Source organism: Hemitrygon akajei, chromosome 4 (assembly GCF_048418815.1).
Source record: "Hemitrygon akajei chromosome 4, sHemAka1.3, whole genome shotgun sequence".
Classification (NCBI taxonomy): Eukaryota; Metazoa; Chordata; class Chondrichthyes; order Myliobatiformes; family Dasyatidae; genus Hemitrygon; species Hemitrygon akajei.
Window position 1 is genome coordinate 138,814,631 of NC_133127.1, and position 19,478 is coordinate 138,834,108.

At 35.9% G+C, this 19,478-nt stretch overlaps 1 protein-coding gene across 11 annotated transcripts in view; it reads left to right on the forward strand.

Annotated features, from left to right (window-relative positions):
* The window catches only part of LOC140726699 (disks large homolog 2-like), a 797,667-nt gene that overhangs the window by 769,875 nt on the left and 8,314 nt on the right, over positions 1–19,478 (forward strand). For all 11 annotated transcript variants that reach the window (XM_073043428.1, XM_073043429.1, XM_073043430.1 and 8 more), the window contains 6 exons: positions 243–284; positions 790–840; positions 1,436–1,537; positions 8,775–8,947; positions 11,389–11,498; positions 19,010–19,101. In XM_073043428.1, coding sequence (XP_072899529.1) covers positions 243–284; positions 790–840; positions 1,436–1,537; positions 8,775–8,947; positions 11,389–11,498; positions 19,010–19,101 — 570 coding nt within the window. The remainder of the gene's footprint in view (positions 1–242; positions 285–789; positions 841–1,435; positions 1,538–8,774; positions 8,948–11,388; positions 11,499–19,009; positions 19,102–19,478) is intronic.

Sequence of the window (19,478 nt, forward strand, 5' to 3'; positions counted from 1 at the left end):
TCATTTCCTTCTGCACCTTACAATACCCCCTATCTACCTCCACCTCCTCTTGCCAAATGAAAAATATTACTGCTGCTCTTTTAATTGCTATTTCTCTACCAAAGCTCCTTTATGTTTTAATTATGTACATTTCTGTTATGCAGCATGTATACAATTTCCTTTCTGAAAAATAAATTCTCTTGGCATTGTTTTGTGGCATATTTTTTAAACAGACTTCCTAATATGATTTATTATTATTTCAGAACATGTTACTTCAAATGCCAGTGATAGTGAAAGCAGCTACAGTAAGTTTATTTTGTTTTTGAGTCTTATATTTATTTCATCCTTACAGGACTCACTGAAAATTTATTATTAGACTGAACAATTTACCACAATTCAAATGAATATTGGATGTCAAACCTCTGGTCTACTGTTACTAAATGATGCAATATTCATTTATTCTTTTGATAGCTATGAAGTTGAATAAATAATTTTTAATTACATTTAATTTCAGATTTAATCATCAAAACTTTATCTTCCAGAGTTGATTTCTGTTGCACATTTTGTTCATTCAATTCCTTTCTTCTGTAGATAATCAAACAGCTACTTGTTTTCAAATATTTCAATATGAATAATGTTTTGTTAGAAAAATGAACACTTTGCAAAGTGTATTCACCTCAAAATATCCATGAGAGATCTTCAATTTATCTTTGTATATAAAGAGATGTAAGTTTTTTTTTAATTTGAGTGAGTGAGCTTACTATTTTTAAGAATAAAGAACAAAGTACACTTGTGTTTGTCTTCCCTCAGGGGGACCAGAAGACTGCATTCTTTCATATGAACCAGTCGTACAGCAAGAAAGTAAGTCAAACAGAATTATACATTAAAAGCAAAAGTTTTTGCTTCATCACTGGCTGGTTTTAGTGAGTGGGTTGAGCAAGACATAGTACTTCGGATATATTCTTGTAAAAATGCAGAGGTTAAAAAAGAAATTCAATGCATTGGCCATTAATGCTAGTTGGGATCTGGAAGCTGTTATGAATAATAATTAAATCTCACCATTGGCATGTGGATAATGAGTCTAATAGCTATTTTTAGAGCAATAGAAAACAAAGAGTAGATTTCATTTGTAATACTCTGATCTTAGGATTTTTGAAGATGTATCATCTCAAATCTTTACTTTTATACTCATTATCCTCATACAATTCAAAATTCTATTTCCCATTTCTACATTTATTTTTCAGTCTCCAAACCTAATTTTACATGTAGACGTTTACTAGTATATTGATATTTTCTTGGAACTTTTCTTCCACTTATGCAATTTTAAATTGTAACCTTTATCTCTTAAATATATGTAGTACAGTAATATTAAGAAATAATTACTCAACAAGAATAAGGTGTTTATTAAAGTGCTGCTAAATGACTTTATGGTAATACCTATTGCTTTGTATATCAGTTAATTACAGTAGACCTGTCATTATTCTGGGTCCAATGAAAGATCGGGTTAATGATGATCTGATATCAGAATTCCCAGACAAATTTGGCTCATGTGTACCACGTAAGTAATACATCTAATTTAATAATTTGTGATTATAAACTCAGATATTGACAATTGAATATATTGCTGAATGTGTGGGATTTCAAGTCTCTTGTGTTAAAAAAAGGTAGTTAACAATGTTAAGGTAACTCCTGTGCAGTGCAGATTATTATTCCACAAGTTCTTTTCTACACCTGTTCCTCCACATGGTACTATAATCTTATTTAATTCAGAAACTACAAGCGGTGGTGTTGGGAGTTTAACAAAGCAATCAATTGCACTTATCTTTACTGTCATTAATGCCTGTTTTCATCCTGTATGTTAGAAAGTATCAACTGAATCAGACCAAGACAATTTATTTATCTCCATCACTGCTGTCAGTAAAGGCTTACAAATCCATACTCAGAAGAAATAACCTTGTAAAACCTCAAGTAAGAGAAAAATAGTTTACAACCAATCTAACACAATTGAGGAATAGGCCTTCTGTCAGATTTCACAAACAATTTCAAATACTTATACAGTAAGCAAGATTGGGCGCTCAAGGCTGTTCAGCGAGAGAATAATGGGGTTTGCAGTGTGTGAATCACTGAAGAACAATGATCTATTTTGTTAGGATGCACAGAAGCAAATAGAGAATTGCAATCTATTGTTAGGATGTTTAAATAAAATAAGAAGTCTTTTTATTGGGAGGTGTTGCAGATATTGGAAATTTAAAGCATAAACAGAAAATGATAGAACAACTTAGCAGATCAGCATTTGAGCAGAGAGAATCAAAGTCAACATTTCAGGTTAATGACTTCATCAGGATTTGGAAAAGTGAGGAAACGTGGAATTTAAGCTACAGGAAGTGAGGGGGGGCAAAGAGAATGGTGTAAATGCCTGAGACGGGTGAAGACTAAAGCTGTTAAGGCAGCCATTCATTTAAACAAATAGAAAAGAGAGAAAAAAAATGAACAAATTGAAACTGAAATATACAGGAACATCCGTAGAGAAATAACAAAACTGGCTACCTGTAATTGATAAATTCAATATTGAGTTCCAAGGACTGCAAGGCACCTAGCTAGAACAAATTTGTATCATTAGAACAATGAAAGTAGCTAAAACAGGAACATCAGAGTGGGAATTGGATGGACATTTAGTAAAATAAGCTGAATACTTAGGAATCACAGGTTTTCCTCCCTTAAAGCCATAAACAAACCCATTAAGATTTAGGATAATCTAATACCTTTACAGTTTATTTCTACTGACTTAATTTTATGTTTCTTGTTGTTACTTTTACTAATATCAAATTCACAAGCTACCATGGAACTAATAACCCCTGTTAAGTATGGGGTTCTCTATTACTAATCCAGTAATAGTTTATTGTGCTCCTTAGAACTGTGATTGGCTATTTTGGATTTAGTGCTTTTTCATGACTGGTGGGCAGATTCTCATATTGTTGAGTAATTCCTTGTATCATAGTGACGGGGGGAAAGACTGGCTGATACATGAGGTGTGAGCAAAACTGCTGGAGCATTATCAGACCTATAAGATTTTTTTTGCTGTAACTATGGTACCTCTCCGCATTAACTCCTGAATAGTTTAGGCCTCCCTCTGGGAAAACACACTTATGCTTTGCTTGTTGACTATTACTGGTTAAACTACTGTCTTTATTGTTCCACAAACTATTCCTTCTCTTTTTCTGTTTAACCAGCTATTGTTATTAAAAATAAGACAAAAGCCACAATTGATTGTAATTAGTTTGACAAAGGTAATGTTTTGATTCTATTGCATACATATATCATGTACTAATTTGTTTTAAGTTAAACATAAATCAAGTCATTTTAGAATATATTTATTGTATTTTTTATTATTCCTATTTCTAATTCCTGGAATCTGCTTCTTCAAAGCTTGCGGATTGTTAAATTAAGAAATTGGAAAGAAAACTCTCCTTAAGCTGGGTACCAATTGGCTTAATAGAGTGGGAACTCTGAAACACCTGGACTATTTTTATTCACAGACAATTGAAGTACTGTATTAAGAAGTACTGTACTGTATTAATACTGTTATTTATTGGGAATGACCTTGATTTGTTTGACTAATATAATATTTTTATCATGAGTCTTGCAGTAATGTTTGCAGTTGCCAACCAGAAACTGAATAACTGCAACTAAAAATGAAAATATATTCACAGGGCTGCATAATATTTTATTCTTTGGAAGTTTCTGGATACAAACCCAGACACACTCTCTTAACATCAAACGGTTCTCATTCAAACTTTGCATGTTAATGCCAATGCCTGTATGCATTTTCCATCATCTAATTACCTAGGACATTTCTAGTGATGATTATTTCTTTACTTCCCTGTGGAATCAGTACCATCACAAATCATATCTTGCTTGACTTTATGTTGACATTGCCATCTTTGCTCTAATGACTGTGCTTCTGATACCATCTCTCTACAGAGACTAGAAAGGCTCAACAGTTATCCCACTTCAAAAGTAATCATTGAGATTTCCAAAGATAATTTATAATAAATGTTACAGACATAAAATGTTACAGAAATACAGTTTGTGTAGCATAGTGGCACAGCTGGTAAATACATTGCCTAACAGCCCAAGTGACCCAGTTTCAATCCTGACCTTGGCTGTTGTCTGTGTGGAGTTTGCATGTTCTCCATGAGACCACTTTCCAAACATTTCCCAAAAAGATTAGGGATTGCTGGTTTAAGTTGAATTGCCCCTAGTGGTAGAATTTGGGAAGAGTTTACGGAAATGTGGGAGAATAAAATGGATTAAAGTAGGATTTGTGTGAAAATGGGTATTTGATAGTCAGTGCAGACCCAGTGAACTGATGGGCCTTTTATATGTGGTATCTCCCTGTGACTTTCTGGCAAACATTAAGTTAGCAACCAGTACCACACAGCATGCACCATGTGGACTGAATCAAACTGGATTTAGCTCGGTGTCCTTGGTCTCTGCTCACCAGCACCTATCTGCACTAGATATGAAATGAGCTGACTCTCTGCATTCAGCAGGTAGAGGCTTCTGCAATAAGTAGCTTTACACACAAGTATGCTGTAGGGCAGAAATGCACTGCTTGTCCTATAATTATCACAGTTTTCCCATTACATTAGCCCTTATAATGCCAATAATTAAATATTTAGGAATCACTGTTCTTATGTGACAATCTGGGGTAAAGATTTTGTTCTTAGCATTGTGGGTCCAGTGCACAAATATCTGGAAGATGTGTAACAAAGGCTTAGGCTACTGTATACAGAGTTGTAGAGAGCAAGAACATCATAGAGCACAGAAACTGGTGCTCTGGCACACACTGGCCATGCTGACTACCCATCTACACTAATTGCATTTTTCAGAACTGGGCCCATAGAATTTATGTCGCGCTGTTTTTTGAAACACGTGATAGTGCCTGTCTCCACAACCCTCTCAGGCAGTGTGTTTCAGATTTTAACTGCCCTATGTGTGAAAAATTCTTCTTCATATCTCCTCTAAATCTTCTACCCCTTACCTTAAAACAAGTCTTGGTTCTGGACACCTTTACTAATAGGAACAGTTCTCCCTGTGACCCTATCATTCATTAGCATCCCAAAATACATCATCTGATATTTTTTGCAGAACTAAATTCCATCTGCCATTTCTCTGCCCAGCCTACCAATTCATCAGTTTACAACATCATTATGAGAGCAAAGTTTAACAAACATTTATACAGGCACATGGACAAGCAAGGAATGGAGGAATATGGACCATGGGCAAGGAGATAGGATTGGTTGAGATTGGCACAGGCATCATGGGTTGAAGGGCCTGTTCTGTTTTCTTTCAGTATCAATAACACCACTAACATTTGCGACACCTGCAAATGTATTAATACACTTCCTACATCCAGATGGTTAATATCTACAAGAATCGGCAAGCATTCCAATACTGATCCCTATGGTATGCTAGTTGTCCATAGGCTTCCAACCATAAGGTCAACCATCAATCATAACTCTGTTTCCCAATAAATTTCGGATCAGATTAGCCAAATGGCTCTTAATCCCATGGCTCTTACCTTACGTTGTCAAAAGTCTTACTATAGTCCATATAGTCTATAATCAACCACATCACCTTCATTAATACAGTGTTATTTAAAGAAAAATCAGTCAAATTGTTCAGAAAGGATTTCCTTTCGATATAGCCCTGCTGACTCTCCAAGCCCAGGTTAATCTTATACTTCAGAATGTTTTCTCAATAATTTCCCTACCATTGATGTTAGATTTACTGGCCTGCAAATAGCTCTGCTCCTCTTCTGGAATAAAACCTTTGCTTTGAACTCCAGGCAGATTTTGAGTGGTTGATTAATGAGTGCCTTGAGAAATCTTAAAATGTTTATATCAAGAAATGGCAAAGTCTTTTATCATAAACACACTGAATAGTCTCAGTGAGCAAGTGAGTAAGAAATAGCTCTGAGAATGAAAGCTCAAAGATAACGATATCCAGGTGTTGCATATGCTTCTATGTGCTAAAACTCTTGCAAATAGATTTTAGTCCTATCAGATTGGTGCTTTTATCTTGATTTAATTTAATAATGATTATCTTTACAATCCAAATAAACTGTTAAGTTCTGAACTGTCCAATATTAAGGAAATACTGTACATAAAACATCATTCACATGACACTCTAGCAATCTCTTCAAACAGATTGGTAGAATTGCTGAGTGAGACCATATCAGTGAAGTACAAATTGTTATTCCTCTTTCTGAAGAACTCTCTGACCTTATCCTCATTATTTACCTATCAGCCAGCTAGCCCTGACTGTTGAATCTCTTGGCAAGATTGTAAATTGTGACATAGAATCATCTTGACTGAGAGGGCTATATGAAACCTTTGCCAACAGTCCCTGGGGGAGAATTGCATAGAACTGGTAGAAAAGGAAAAAGCACATGGAAGGCAAGTTAAAGGGCTGTATGAGAGTGAGTGTTCAATGCTATAAATGATTTTGCCCTTGGTTTTGTTTGGATGTATAAAAATATTTGGCATATTGATTTGTGTGTTTTCATAACATATAGAGAAGGGAAGCACTGTTACTGTTGGAATTGGAAGATCTATTCATTTATGATAATGCTTGAGAAGTGGACATGGCTGGGGAATCAGCATTTATTCCTCATCTCAAGTTGCTACTGAGCATAGTGAGGAGTCATCCTCCTGGCCAGTTAATAAGCTTGTGGTGAGGGAGGTCTAACTGTTCTGTGAATGAGTAGCCACAAAGGAAATGGAAAATGCATCCATAGGCGAGAAAATTGTGTGACTTGGAATTTACCTTTTTGATGTTGAGGTAACCAAACAATAGGTCACGGTTTTAACATAAGGTAATGTGCCAGTGTTAGGCTGTAGTGAAAGCTCAGGGAGCTGGGATAGTTAGTGAAGTGTGCTGATATCTGTTCATCACAGTTCTTGGACTCCAGGTATCTCTTAGAACCTGCACCTGACCAACCAGTATCAGGAAAAGATGAGACTATCCCAACTGCACCTTTGAGAGCACCATTCTTTGGAGGCAAACACTATTGCTTCTATTAGCAACCTGATTAGTGATAGCCATATACCTGAGAATGTAAATACAGAGCAACATTGCACAAATAATTTGAGTAAAGTTGTGTGAGCCAAAGGCTCACACATTTGTTAAAAATCCCAACCAAATATTATCAGAAAGTGAAAAAAATGACAGCAATCAGAATCTTTCACAACCTTATTACAACTACATTTATACCTAAGTCTCCAGATATTTCTTAGAAATATCTTTTATATCGAGAAATAGTTATTTACAACTAGATTTGTATCAACTCACCCCTGACTGCTTTGCATTTCTTCAGGTTTAGATTGCATACTATCTACAAAGTTTGTAGGTTCCTGATTCATCAATAAATAATTTTGTTTTTATCTTAATTGTCAGGCTAGTATATGACTCTTTCTGACTTTTCTCAGATGTAACAAAATTAGTATCCTTGCCATTATATTGAACAATATATATTCTAATGAAAAATTACAGAATTTCTGATGTCTGAAACAAGTTCTTGATTTTTTTCCCCCTCTGGAAAGTCAGTGTATTTTTATAGGATTATGAGAGGTGTCGATAGCATAGACAATAGGAATCTTTTTCCCAGCGTAGAAATGTCAAATATTAGAGGATATACATTTAAAATATGAGGGAGAAGTTTCAGGTTTGTTTTTCACAAAGTAGTAGGATCCTGGATGAGGCTGCCATGGAAGTTGATGCAATGATGGCATTTAAGTTTATAGATAGACACGTGAATATGCAGGGAATGTAGAGATATGGATTATGTGCAGGAAAATAAATTTAATTCAATTCAGCATCATGTTCAATGCAGACATTGTGGGCTAATGTACCTATTCCGAAGTCCTACTGTTCTATCCATGAAAAGCAGGGCTGCAAAATAACTGACATATTCACTAATTGTTTGGGGTCCTGTAGTCAGACCAATTTACCATGGAACTTTTATGGAACTTGATTTTAGGACTGTGCAATTCACCATGCAATAGAATCATGATTGTAGTAACATTACTGAAGGTTGGAATGTCATGAAAGAAGATCATCAGGCAGATTTACCCTCATTACTTTGCAGCCCTTGGCTGACAAAATGTTCTTATAGAAAATATTGGCAGGACACCTATAATGGAATAAAAACAAAATGGTTAAAATATGTTGCTTTTAGGGGTGAGCTAATGTCTCAAGCTCAAATACATTTGGGGCTCATTTTTGGCAATTCAGAATCAGTGTTACACTTTAATGATGTTGGTTTAATATAAATATTCTAATCAGATTGCTTACTTAGAAGAAGAACTCATTAACAGACTGGCACTGTACTTAAATATTCTTTCACTTTATAAGTTTAAAAATTCTAAGGTATAATTTACTGCTAATCAATACGTGGCATGAAGTAGCTACTCCTGTGTGTATTAGGCAGCCCACCATGATTTGAAAAACTACTCATTAGTATTCAGTTGCATGGTCTATAAATTTGTTTCAAATTTTCTGTGGTAGATGATTTGATCGAGCTAATTTCAAAAATCCTTTCCAATATTGTTTTGAATTTATGCTCTTTATATTCCTTTCAACTGTGGATTTTGATACTAAAATTTGCAGCATCACTTGCAATTATTTATTTTTTATGAGCTTGTCATAGTTGCAACAGTTAAAGCAGACATTGATGTGGAAGTGAACTGGTAGTCTGCCTTTTGAAGTATTTATTTTCTCTTCATAAACAGACACTACAAGACCAAAACGTGATTATGAAATGGATGGAAGAGACTATCACTTCGTTACTTGTAGAGATCAGATGGAAAAGGATATCCAGGAACACAAATTTATTGAAGCAGGACAATACAATGATAATCTATATGGAACTAGTGTCCAATCTGTAAAATATGTGGCTGAAAGAGTATGTTGTTTACTTTACTTTTTAAGAAAACAATATTCTGGGGCACAAATTCTGATGACAATTTGGGTTTAAGGCAAAAGTTAGAGAAATTAACCTTTGCTTTTTACAGCAACATCAAGCCCTCCTGAATCAAATGTCCCTTGTTTCAAAGTTAGAACAAGGCCCTATGTTTTTTTTTGTTTTTGAGACAGAATATATATGTTTTGATGATTATAGAAATCACATTTTTTCACTGAGGTAGGAATATGACTCGTATATATAATCTGAAGCATTCTGGCCAGTTGATTGCTGATTCCAGAAATCTATCCAGACAATATTAAGCAGAAATAAATCATAACAGAATAAATCAAAACAGAATAATCTGTCACCTTTAAACAATTTTCTTTCAAATTGTTCAGAAACATTATAGTGATCTAGTCAAAGCCAAAAATACAATTAATACTTTTGATTTACAAATCTATGATTCAAATTACATATTTTATATTAATTGCATTTCCTTCAGTTTAAAATAAAATTTTAAATCTGTAAACTTACAGGGAAATTGACTTCAATAATTTACAATACAAAGGATTCAGCTATTTTTGTTATGATTTATAACCACCTACCTCTCCTACAAGTCATGGTTTCCTTAATGTAATTATTGTGTACAGTTTTTATCCATCTTGGGATAGGAGAATTATGATAGATAGCTATTTCTCATTGCACTAGTGGTAAATGACTTCTGATATATTTTAAGAATAAGTAAAAGTAGCAAAAATAACAGTTATCGATGACATGATAGAAACTATTTTTTATATACTATATATCAACAACAATAATAGGCTACAGTTTATAACAATGGCTTAGTGGCATTCATTACACTTGTGTTAGTATTTCCCACATAACTACAGTATCTATATTTCCAAATGTATTACTTTGATTCAGCTTGGGATGATGTGAATACCTCAAAGTAAGTTTGATTAACTAGAACTTACAGAACCAACATGTCAAGCTAGCAATTCGACCTTGTAAAAATAAATGCTAAAGAAATACTAAAGAAACGCCACATGATGAGCAATCACCAAAAAGATCGGTGCAAAAAGCTTGTCATGATGGCGCCCCGATGACTCCACCAGGAGTTAAGGGCATTTCTTCTACTTCTTCTACAGAATCCAAAACAAGGGGACTGGAACCAGGTTTACAGGAAAGTATATATATATCCACTCCACTGATCAGATTGAAGGGTTGCTTGAGTCCAAACCAAAAAGCATACCAGTATTTAATATAATATAAATCCAGGAAGGAAATTGAATAGAGAAAAAAAATCTAAGAGTAGTAAAAGAGGCAGAATAAAATTTTAAGTATTTTTATCTCTCTTACAGTAATTAGAATCTGAACAAATGACACCCCACATCTGTAAAAGTTCATCTTATTAACCTTGAGCTTGTTTGGAAATGCTTATTGATAATCATGCAATAAATATATATTTATTCAGGAATGGACAAGTCCTACTTTTTTTCTCATCAGCTTATTAGGAATATAGACTGGAATTTATCGAAATTGTGGTGATGCTTTTGGTGCCAGTGAAAATCATGGCTTTTCCACTCCAATACAACTTCAGGATTAACTGTAAACTACTGAATTTACACTTAAATTGCAGGAAGCACTGTTCAATCCGCTGTCATTTCTACACTAAAATTCGAAATGTTACTTTTAGCTTCAAAGATCTGAAATAAGGTCCAGTACACAAATAGCCTTTGAATTAGACATAAAACTGCTATAGGGTAGCAGATTCTTACTTCCAAGTCAGGTTGTTCATGTATGACACTAGAGAATTGACTCCAGAGTGCTACACTGTTTACTAGATAAATGTTTGAAAGATGGAGAGATTGATGGCTATGGGAACTGGCAGAGAAGAGGAGTTGAGGCCAGCATTGATCACGCATGATCATATTGAATGATTGGACACGCTTGATGGGCCTGATAACCTACTCCTGCTCCTTGTTTTCTTTCATTAAAAGTGGTTATGATTTATATAAGATGTTAAACTGGGGCTTTGTTGCTATGCTAAGCAGTTGTAAAATAACATAAATATTTTGACAAGTGGGAGAATTCTCTGTATGTCTGGGCTGAAACTTATTCTTCAATCAATATTACTAAAACAGATTTTCTGGTCACAATCATTCTGCTGTTTGTGAGGACTTGCTGACGCATCTCCTACATAACTACAGTATCTATACTTTTAAATGATACAGCTTGGGATAATGAAACATGCCAGTCTTTTTCATGAATGATTTTAGACATATCTGAAAATTATTGTGCATGTTAGTCATTTGTGGTTCTCACTTTAGAAAGAAATAGGGATTTTATAGTTAAAGATTTAATTTCAATTCTTTTGAGTTAGTGAGTATGGAAGCTTTTTCTACTCTAAGAATGATGAACTGTTTCCTTGTTTCTCTTAGGGCAAACATTGCATACTTGATGTTTCAGGAAATGCCATAAAACGTTTACAAATTGCTCAACTTTATCCCATTGCTATTTTCATCAAGCCCACGTCTGTCGATTCATTACTGTGAGTATTTTTTCATTGAAATTTGAGTGCCTAAGGACCAGGTAGTTACTGTGTTCTACTGACTACAGGCTTGTTTTCACCTATTTATTCACACTATATAGTAGTACTCAAGAATAAAGCATGATCCAAATTGAATTACCGGTAGTTCACCATCCCCGAACTTAATACGATCAAACTCAAGTGTTTTTAGCTCTAAGAATGTAACAACTTCACATGAATGTACCATTCATGCTTCCAGATTCTCCTCATTAGGTAATTATGATGTGTACAAAGGTCTCAATGCTGGGAGTGGGAAGATGGGTTAAATCATCAAATGCATTGACCCCATTAAACATTGTTTTATAGTGACAGGTTTTGTGGCATTTGAATTGATGAGAAACTTACTTAAATGTATAAATTAGGTTCCCATAATGCAAATATAAGCATGATTTAAAATGCTGGACTCGTTTTCCAGAGATTGAAAAACCAGGCAGTGTAAAAGAGAGAGTCAAACAAGACTTCATTCACCTCCTGCTGATCTCCGATTTTCACCTATACTCCTCCTATCTTCAGATCACCCTCCCTGTAGATCCAATCTTGCCGAAATGCATCTTTTTGGTCTCAGCTGCTGGATGCCATCAAATCTGATATGATTTCCTTGCCAATCCTCTTTTTGTTCTGGGCCTGTCTCACATTATATAAATATTGGGTCTAAGATTGCTCACAGACTGGATACCCCTAATGGTGATTAAGATGAATCTATTTGCTGAAGGTCTGCATGTAATTCTTTATCAAACAGTATGTAATCTGTTGATTGATGGTAAGGATGTGAGGTCATTGAGAACAGGAAAGTTGAGTACCGGGTATATAAATTCCTGAGTTAGGTCACATATGCATGGTCTGCAATGAGTAACTGAACGAAAAACAATATTTTATGGTATCTTGCAGTACCTACAATTTTGTGATCCAGCCTACCATGATGAAAACCCCATTTTGACTTCTGCATCAGAATTTCAAAATTATAGGAACTGCAAGAAGCAGATAGTGAATAAACACATTTCAGTCCCAACCATCTGACAAGTAAAACATGCCTGCTGTTGCTTGTTCCCCGCAGCAGAATGAACAGTGGGCCTGTTTAGCAATCTGAAAAACAGCAAGATGTTTCCTTACCACTGCTCTGCCCGAAGCAAGTGGTCCTCTCACTTGTTGAAAATTAATGTCACTTAAGTTTTGAATTGGTGCAGTGTACTCTTGAATAACATTAACACACTATTGAATCTGCTCAAAATTAAATAGAAGAAATTTGTTTCATATATTATATTTCCAAATAAGATTATTTTTTTTCAATTGCACAATATGACCGAAGAATTCTTTTGTCTATACATTGTCCCATTATTTTAAAGAATCTTTTCAGTCCAGGTCACACAATCCATGGAAACAGCTTGCCTCTTGTGTGAGTGAAAATGGCTTCAGGCTGCTAATGCTGAATGCAAACAAGTATCTCAGTATGCAAGAACGCATCCCAGCTGAAGTCTTTGCTTAAAGGTTTCTAGTGGCAGTGGTGATGCTCAGGAACATCATGGATCATTTATTTTATAATTAAATCTAGGATTTTACAGATTTAACAGATGTAACAATTAAACAGAAATTCAGATTTCTGTTTTTATGCTCACGTATTACCATATCTTTAGTTTGCTCAGATTTCTCAGATGTGTGCACAGATATTGTTTACCTGCATATTCTTCTTAATTCAATATTTAAAACATTATTTTCTGTTTGAAGATGAGCAGTGTTATGATTAGATACCCGCTGCATCAAATACAAAAATCCTTGTATAGCATTGAAAGTAGCCAATTTAAAATGTCGCATTACTAAATATTTCTTTTTAATCTTTTAAAGGTTTGCATAATTATAATTCTAAATCCATCCCAAATTGGACTTTAATTTTCCTACTCATGCTATTTTTGGAAAGGGGGAATGGGTTATAAATAGCTATAAATCCAGTTGTAGAGCACTTATTTAAATCTTTCACAATTGAATCAGAGCGTAAGATTATGATTGGCTTAATTCTACTAAACCTTCTTTAACCTAACATCAGTAGCAGAAAAAATGCTAGTGTCTGTTCTCCTTAAAGTCATAGATTCATAGATCAAAGCAGCAGAGATACAGGCATTTCATCCCAGCAGGTCCATGCTAGCCAAGTGCCTACCCAGCGACTTCCAATGTCATTTGTTTGGTCCATACCCTCCAAGCCCCACTGCTGCATATACCTATCCAAATGTGTCTTAAGTGATACTGTTGTACCTGCCTAAATCAAGTCCTTTGGCACCCTCTGCATGAAAAAGTTGCCCCTGGGTCCCTTCTGAGTCGTTCCATTCTCACCCTAAATCTATGACCCCCTGACCCTAAGTCCGCCTTATCTAAGCCTCTCATAATTTTAAACATTTCTATAAAAATCACTGACCATTCTCACCCATTCCAAGGAATAAAGTCTTAACCTAGTCAACATTTTTCTCTAGCTCAGGTCCTCTGGTCCTGGCAACGCTCTTGTAGAGCTTTTCTACATTCTTTCCAAGTTAACCACGTCTTCAACTACATCTACAACTACAGCAGAATGTCCAACTCCTATATCTAATGTCCTGACTGATGAAGGCCAGCGCACTAAAAATCTTTTTTCACCAACTTAACAATGTGACCCTGCTGTCAACAAACTTGCTGCACGAGTTCTCTCTGTCCCATTACACTTCCTAGAGCCCTTCCATTCAGAGTATAAGTCCAGTGCAATACCTCACACTTACCTGTATTGAAATTGATCTGTCACTCCTCAACCCACTTCCCTAACTGATCAAAATCCCCCTGTAATCTGTGATAATATTCTTCACTATCATCTCCTAATCCACAAATTTACTAATCCAGCCTTGTGCATCTGCATCCAAATCATTTGTTGTAAATAATGAGTAACAAGGGTCCCAACACTGACCCCTACAGCATACCGATATTTGCCAGTATTCATTACTAGAAACTATTTTCTACCACTACCTTCTGCTTCCTACCTTGGAGCTAAGTTTGAATCCACCTAATGAGCTCTCTCTGGGTTCCAATGGACCTCACTTCCCTGACCAGTCTACCATGCAGGACCATATTGAAGACCATGCTCTAATCCAAATAGACACAACTTTCCACACCCCAGATCCATGCTGCCTCCTCCTAATCTACTGCCTACCCAAATGCTAGTAGATCCTGTCCTTCAGAATTCCCTTCATTAACTTACCTACTACTGATGTCAAGCTGACGGGCTTGTAGTTCCCTTGATTGTCCTTGCTACACTTCTTAAACAATTGAACAAAATAAGCCACCTTCCAGTCTTCAGGAACCTCAATAGTGGCTAATGGTGAATCAAATATCTCTGCAAGGACCTGCAAGATTTCTTCAATAGCCTCCCCTAAAATCTGACGATGTACTCAGTTAAGGCTGAGGCATTTATCCACCTTAATGCACTGTAAGGCTGCTAATACCTCCTCACTGATAATACGAATATTGTCCAAAACATCTCCACTTGTTTCCTCAGTAAACACAAAAGAGAAATATTCATTAAAAATAGCACCTTCTCCTGTAGCTCAAGATATACACAGCACAGCTGATCTCTCCTGGTCACCATTTTAGCTATAGAACTTTGGGAATTTTCCTTAATCTTACCTGCCAGATCCATCTCATAAACTCTCTTTGTCCTCCTGATTTTCCTCTTAAGAGTATTCTTAATCTTTTTCATCCAGGGATTCGCTCAATCCCAACCTTCTAAATCTAATGAATGTTTTCTTTATCTTGATCAAATTCTCAATATCTCTTATCAGCCAAAAGTCCCTACACTTGCCCTTCACCCTAACAGAATCATGCTGCTCCAGGACTCTTGATATCATCTTCTTAAAAGCCTCCCAATTACCATTCATTTATTTTCCTTTCAAACAGACACATCCAATTAATTCCCCAAAATTAGCTGTGCTCCAATTTGGGATCCTGACCTATGCAAGTGTCCAATTCTTTTCCATCTTAAAACAAATAGAATTATGATCATTGGAGCCAAAGTTCTCCCCGACTGACATTTTAGTTATTTGCCCTGCCTTGTTCCCTTAGAGAAAGTACAGTATTGTACCCTCCTGAGATGGGTCTTCTAAATATTGACTCAAGAAACTTTCTTGGACTCACCTGACATATTTCATCCCACACAGGCCTTATCACTCTGGGTAGTCTGGTCATTACTAGTCAAATTAAAATCTCCTGCAGATGAGGTAATTTGCTCTTTTGCTTCTCTTCCTCTCTCTATAGATTATCTTTGCAAATTATGATTCCTTATATATAATATTAACGCAGGCTAAAGTGGGTAGCGGGAAGGGTTAGAGAGTGTTGTTGGCCTATCTTTTGTATGAGATGCTAAGACAAATTTGCCTTTTCAGATAAACTTGAAAATAAATTTAACAAGACATACAGCTTTCACTCCACTTTCATTACCCCAGCTCTTTTCCCCACACCATCCTCATTTAACTGTAATGATCTGTTAGCAGGGATGTTAAGTATTTTATAGTTCTCAAGCAGATATTGTCCACGTTTATGCTGCCGTAAACAGGTCAAAGGGTTGAGCTATTCTAAAGTTCTTTATGAAAGAAAGTCTTTTCCAGGGTTTTCTGGGCCTAATTAAAGGCAAAATAGCTTCCACCAAATGTGTGACAGGTGGGGAAAGAGTAAGAGGTGGAGGAACCAAAGCTGGGTACAGTATCATAGTTGTTGTCTCACCAACAGACTATACATTTGAATAATACTAAAAGATTGTGTTAAGAATCCAATACTTCGTTCACTTTATCAACAGTTTTTCCAGCAATGCCTTCAGTGATCAGTGTTTGATTATGTACACTAACTTGCTGCCATTACTTGATTGAAAGTTGATTTATCATTAGTGAAACATGGCAGAAACCATTTCTAGGTCATTTCAAATCTCTCTAGAAATTCAACAAGGCGCTTCCCGGAGTAGTTCACCTTTTGTGCCTAGTTTTTATTATAAGCAAAATCAGAAAAATAAGTCAACAAGAGAAAAAAAAGTAAAACTGAACAATAGAAAAAATACTGAGAGAGAAGTTGAGGAAGAAATTAGATAAAAAGGTCTTTCAGATGTAAAGATTAGTCCTCTTTCCCTTGCACTGGATTTCAAGACTGTAATGACTGTTCTTTGAAATCTTGTACACCTCCATTAGCTTCCAAAGAATGAAAATATCAAAATCATTTTAAGAACAGTGTCCCATAGTAGTTTGCATGAGACTTCCTTGCCATATGTCCTTGACAGGCAAAGTGAGTGAGGGAATGAAGACTACAGAATAGTTCCAGATTACATGAATGTTCTTTATTTAATATAGAAAATGAATAGTTGAGGAAAATCAGTTCTGATTCTGAAAAGAAGACCCATCATAGTACAAGGGGTATTCTGTAACAGTGGTCTTAAATCCCATTTCAAAACTGGTGATAATTTGCTTGGAAATTCTTCTGCACAGGAAGATCATCAATCAACAGATAATGAAAATACTGTAGAATATCCAGACCCCAGAGAACTTATTTTGCTCAATTAACTGGAATTTCAGTTTGTCAGAGCTCATTTTTAAGAGCTGATACAGAGACCATTGCTGCTACATGTTACCATTTGGTGTAAACAAATTGTCTCTTCTTATTTGAATTTATTCCTTCATTTTTCCTGAGAGTGATAAAATGTGCTTTTTTTTCCCCTGAGGTTTATTCCTATTTTGACTAGGCAGTTGTCTTTTTCTAAGACACTAACAAGCTCTCATTTATTAATCTCAATATAAACAGCTGGCACAGATGTAATGAGCTGCATGATTTCCTTCTGAATCATATTTTTTATGATGATTTCATTTTACAAAATCTAGAGCATCTGTTGTATTATGTGGTATTTAGGAACACAGTCATTACCACTATGAAAGTTGACTTTATATGTCCTTGGTCTTCACACACAGTTAGTCAAATCTTCATTTTTTCTTTTCTAAATTCTTATAAACTCTGGTGAAGTTCCAGAAGACTGCAGGGTGGCTAATGTTGTTCTATTGTTCATGAAAGGTAACAAGGACAACCTAGGGCGCTACCGGTCCATAAACCTGACTTAAGTTGCAGGAAATATACTGGAAGGAATTCTGAGAGACAAGATCTACCATCACTGGATAGTCAAGGCCTGATCAAGAATAGGCAGTATGTTTTTGTGCATGGGAAGTCATGTCGGTTTTTTCAGAGGTACCGAAGGAGACTGATGGAGGTAGGGTAGTGGATATTGTCTGCATGCACATAGTAAAGCCTTTGACAAGCTCTCACATGAAAGGCTAATCAGGAAGGTTAGATCACACGGGATTCAGGGTTAGCTAGTGATGTGGATTCATAACTGGCTCGATATAGGAAACAGAGGGTGATGGTTAAAGGTTGATTCTTCATTCAGAGACCTGTGACTAGTGGGGTTCCCCAGCAGTCAGTGTGGAAACCTCCATTATTATTAGGTGTGTACAGTAAATGATTAACAAGTTTTCTGATGATATTAGGTTGATAGTGAAGCAAAGCATAATGAAATGCAAAGATATCTTGATCAGTAAGGGAGATAGGTTGAGGAATGCAAATGGATTTCAGCTTAGATAACTGTGAGGTGATGCATCTTGGACATTCAAACTAGGGTAAGATCAACATAGTGAATTATAGAGCACTGATATGTTCTGCGGAACAGAGCAACCCGGGAGTATAGGCACACAGTTTGCTGAAAGTGGTTGCACAAGTAGTTGGGGTAGCGAAGAAGGCATTTAACATGCTGGCTTCATCAGTCAAGGCATCCATTTTACAAGCAGGGACATAACGTTTCATTTGTATTGTTATTGAGGCAACATTTAGGGTATTGTGTACATTTAGAGTATTGTGTACAGTTTTGGTCATCCTGTTTTAGGAAGGATATGCCAAGCTGGGGAGGATGCAGAAGAGATTTATGAGGTTGCTACCTGAACTAGAGAGTCCGGGTTATAGAGAAAAGTTGGCCACACTGGATCTTTATTCCTTGGAGCGTAGGTCATAGGAATTTATAAAATGATGAGGAGTATGGATAAGTAGGACGGTAATGCTCTTTTCCCCCAGCGCTGGTGATTCCAAAACTGAAGGGCACGGATACAAGAAAGAGGGAAGAGACTTGAGAGACAACTTCTTTAAACAGAGGGCATTGAGTAACTGGAATGACTGCCAAAGGAAAATGGTTGAGGGGGGTACAATTGCAACATGTAAGAGATATTTGGACAGTTATATGGAAGGAAAGAGCTAGAGTTATGGGCCAAATGTGGGCAGCTATGACTAGCGGGGAAGATGTTGCTGTCAGCTTGGGCCAGTTGGGCCAAAGGACCTGTTTTCATGCTGTATTATTCTATGACTTTTCTAGAGTAGCCAATTCATGACAAATCTACTTAGTAAGTATTGTACAAAATGTAATGCATACTTTTTTTTTACATATACAGGGAAATGAATAAACGCCTGACAGAAGAGCAAGGCAAAAAGACATTTGAAAGAGCTTTAAAATTAGAACAGGAATTTGGAGAACATTTTACAGGTACTGTATGTATCCAAATTTACAAATTACCAGGTTGCACAGAATCTCTTAAGAATAGTTTCTACTCCATCTTATCTGTGCATAATATGTAGTTGTTTTAGAAGAAAGAACAGAAAATGAAGGAAATGCTGAACATCTTGGACAGCATCTATGAGGAGAGAAATGGTTAACAGGTTCTGGTTGATAATCTTCATCAGAGCTAGAAACCAAGTAAACAAGTGAGTTTTAATTTAAATGGAACATGGTTGGAGAGAATACAAAGAATGCTTGTTTTGCATTGTGACAAGCATTCATCACCCTTAGGCTTCTGTCACCTGGACAATCTTACTAATCACCATAACTTTGTACTTGCATTTTGTCTCCACCACATCCACTCT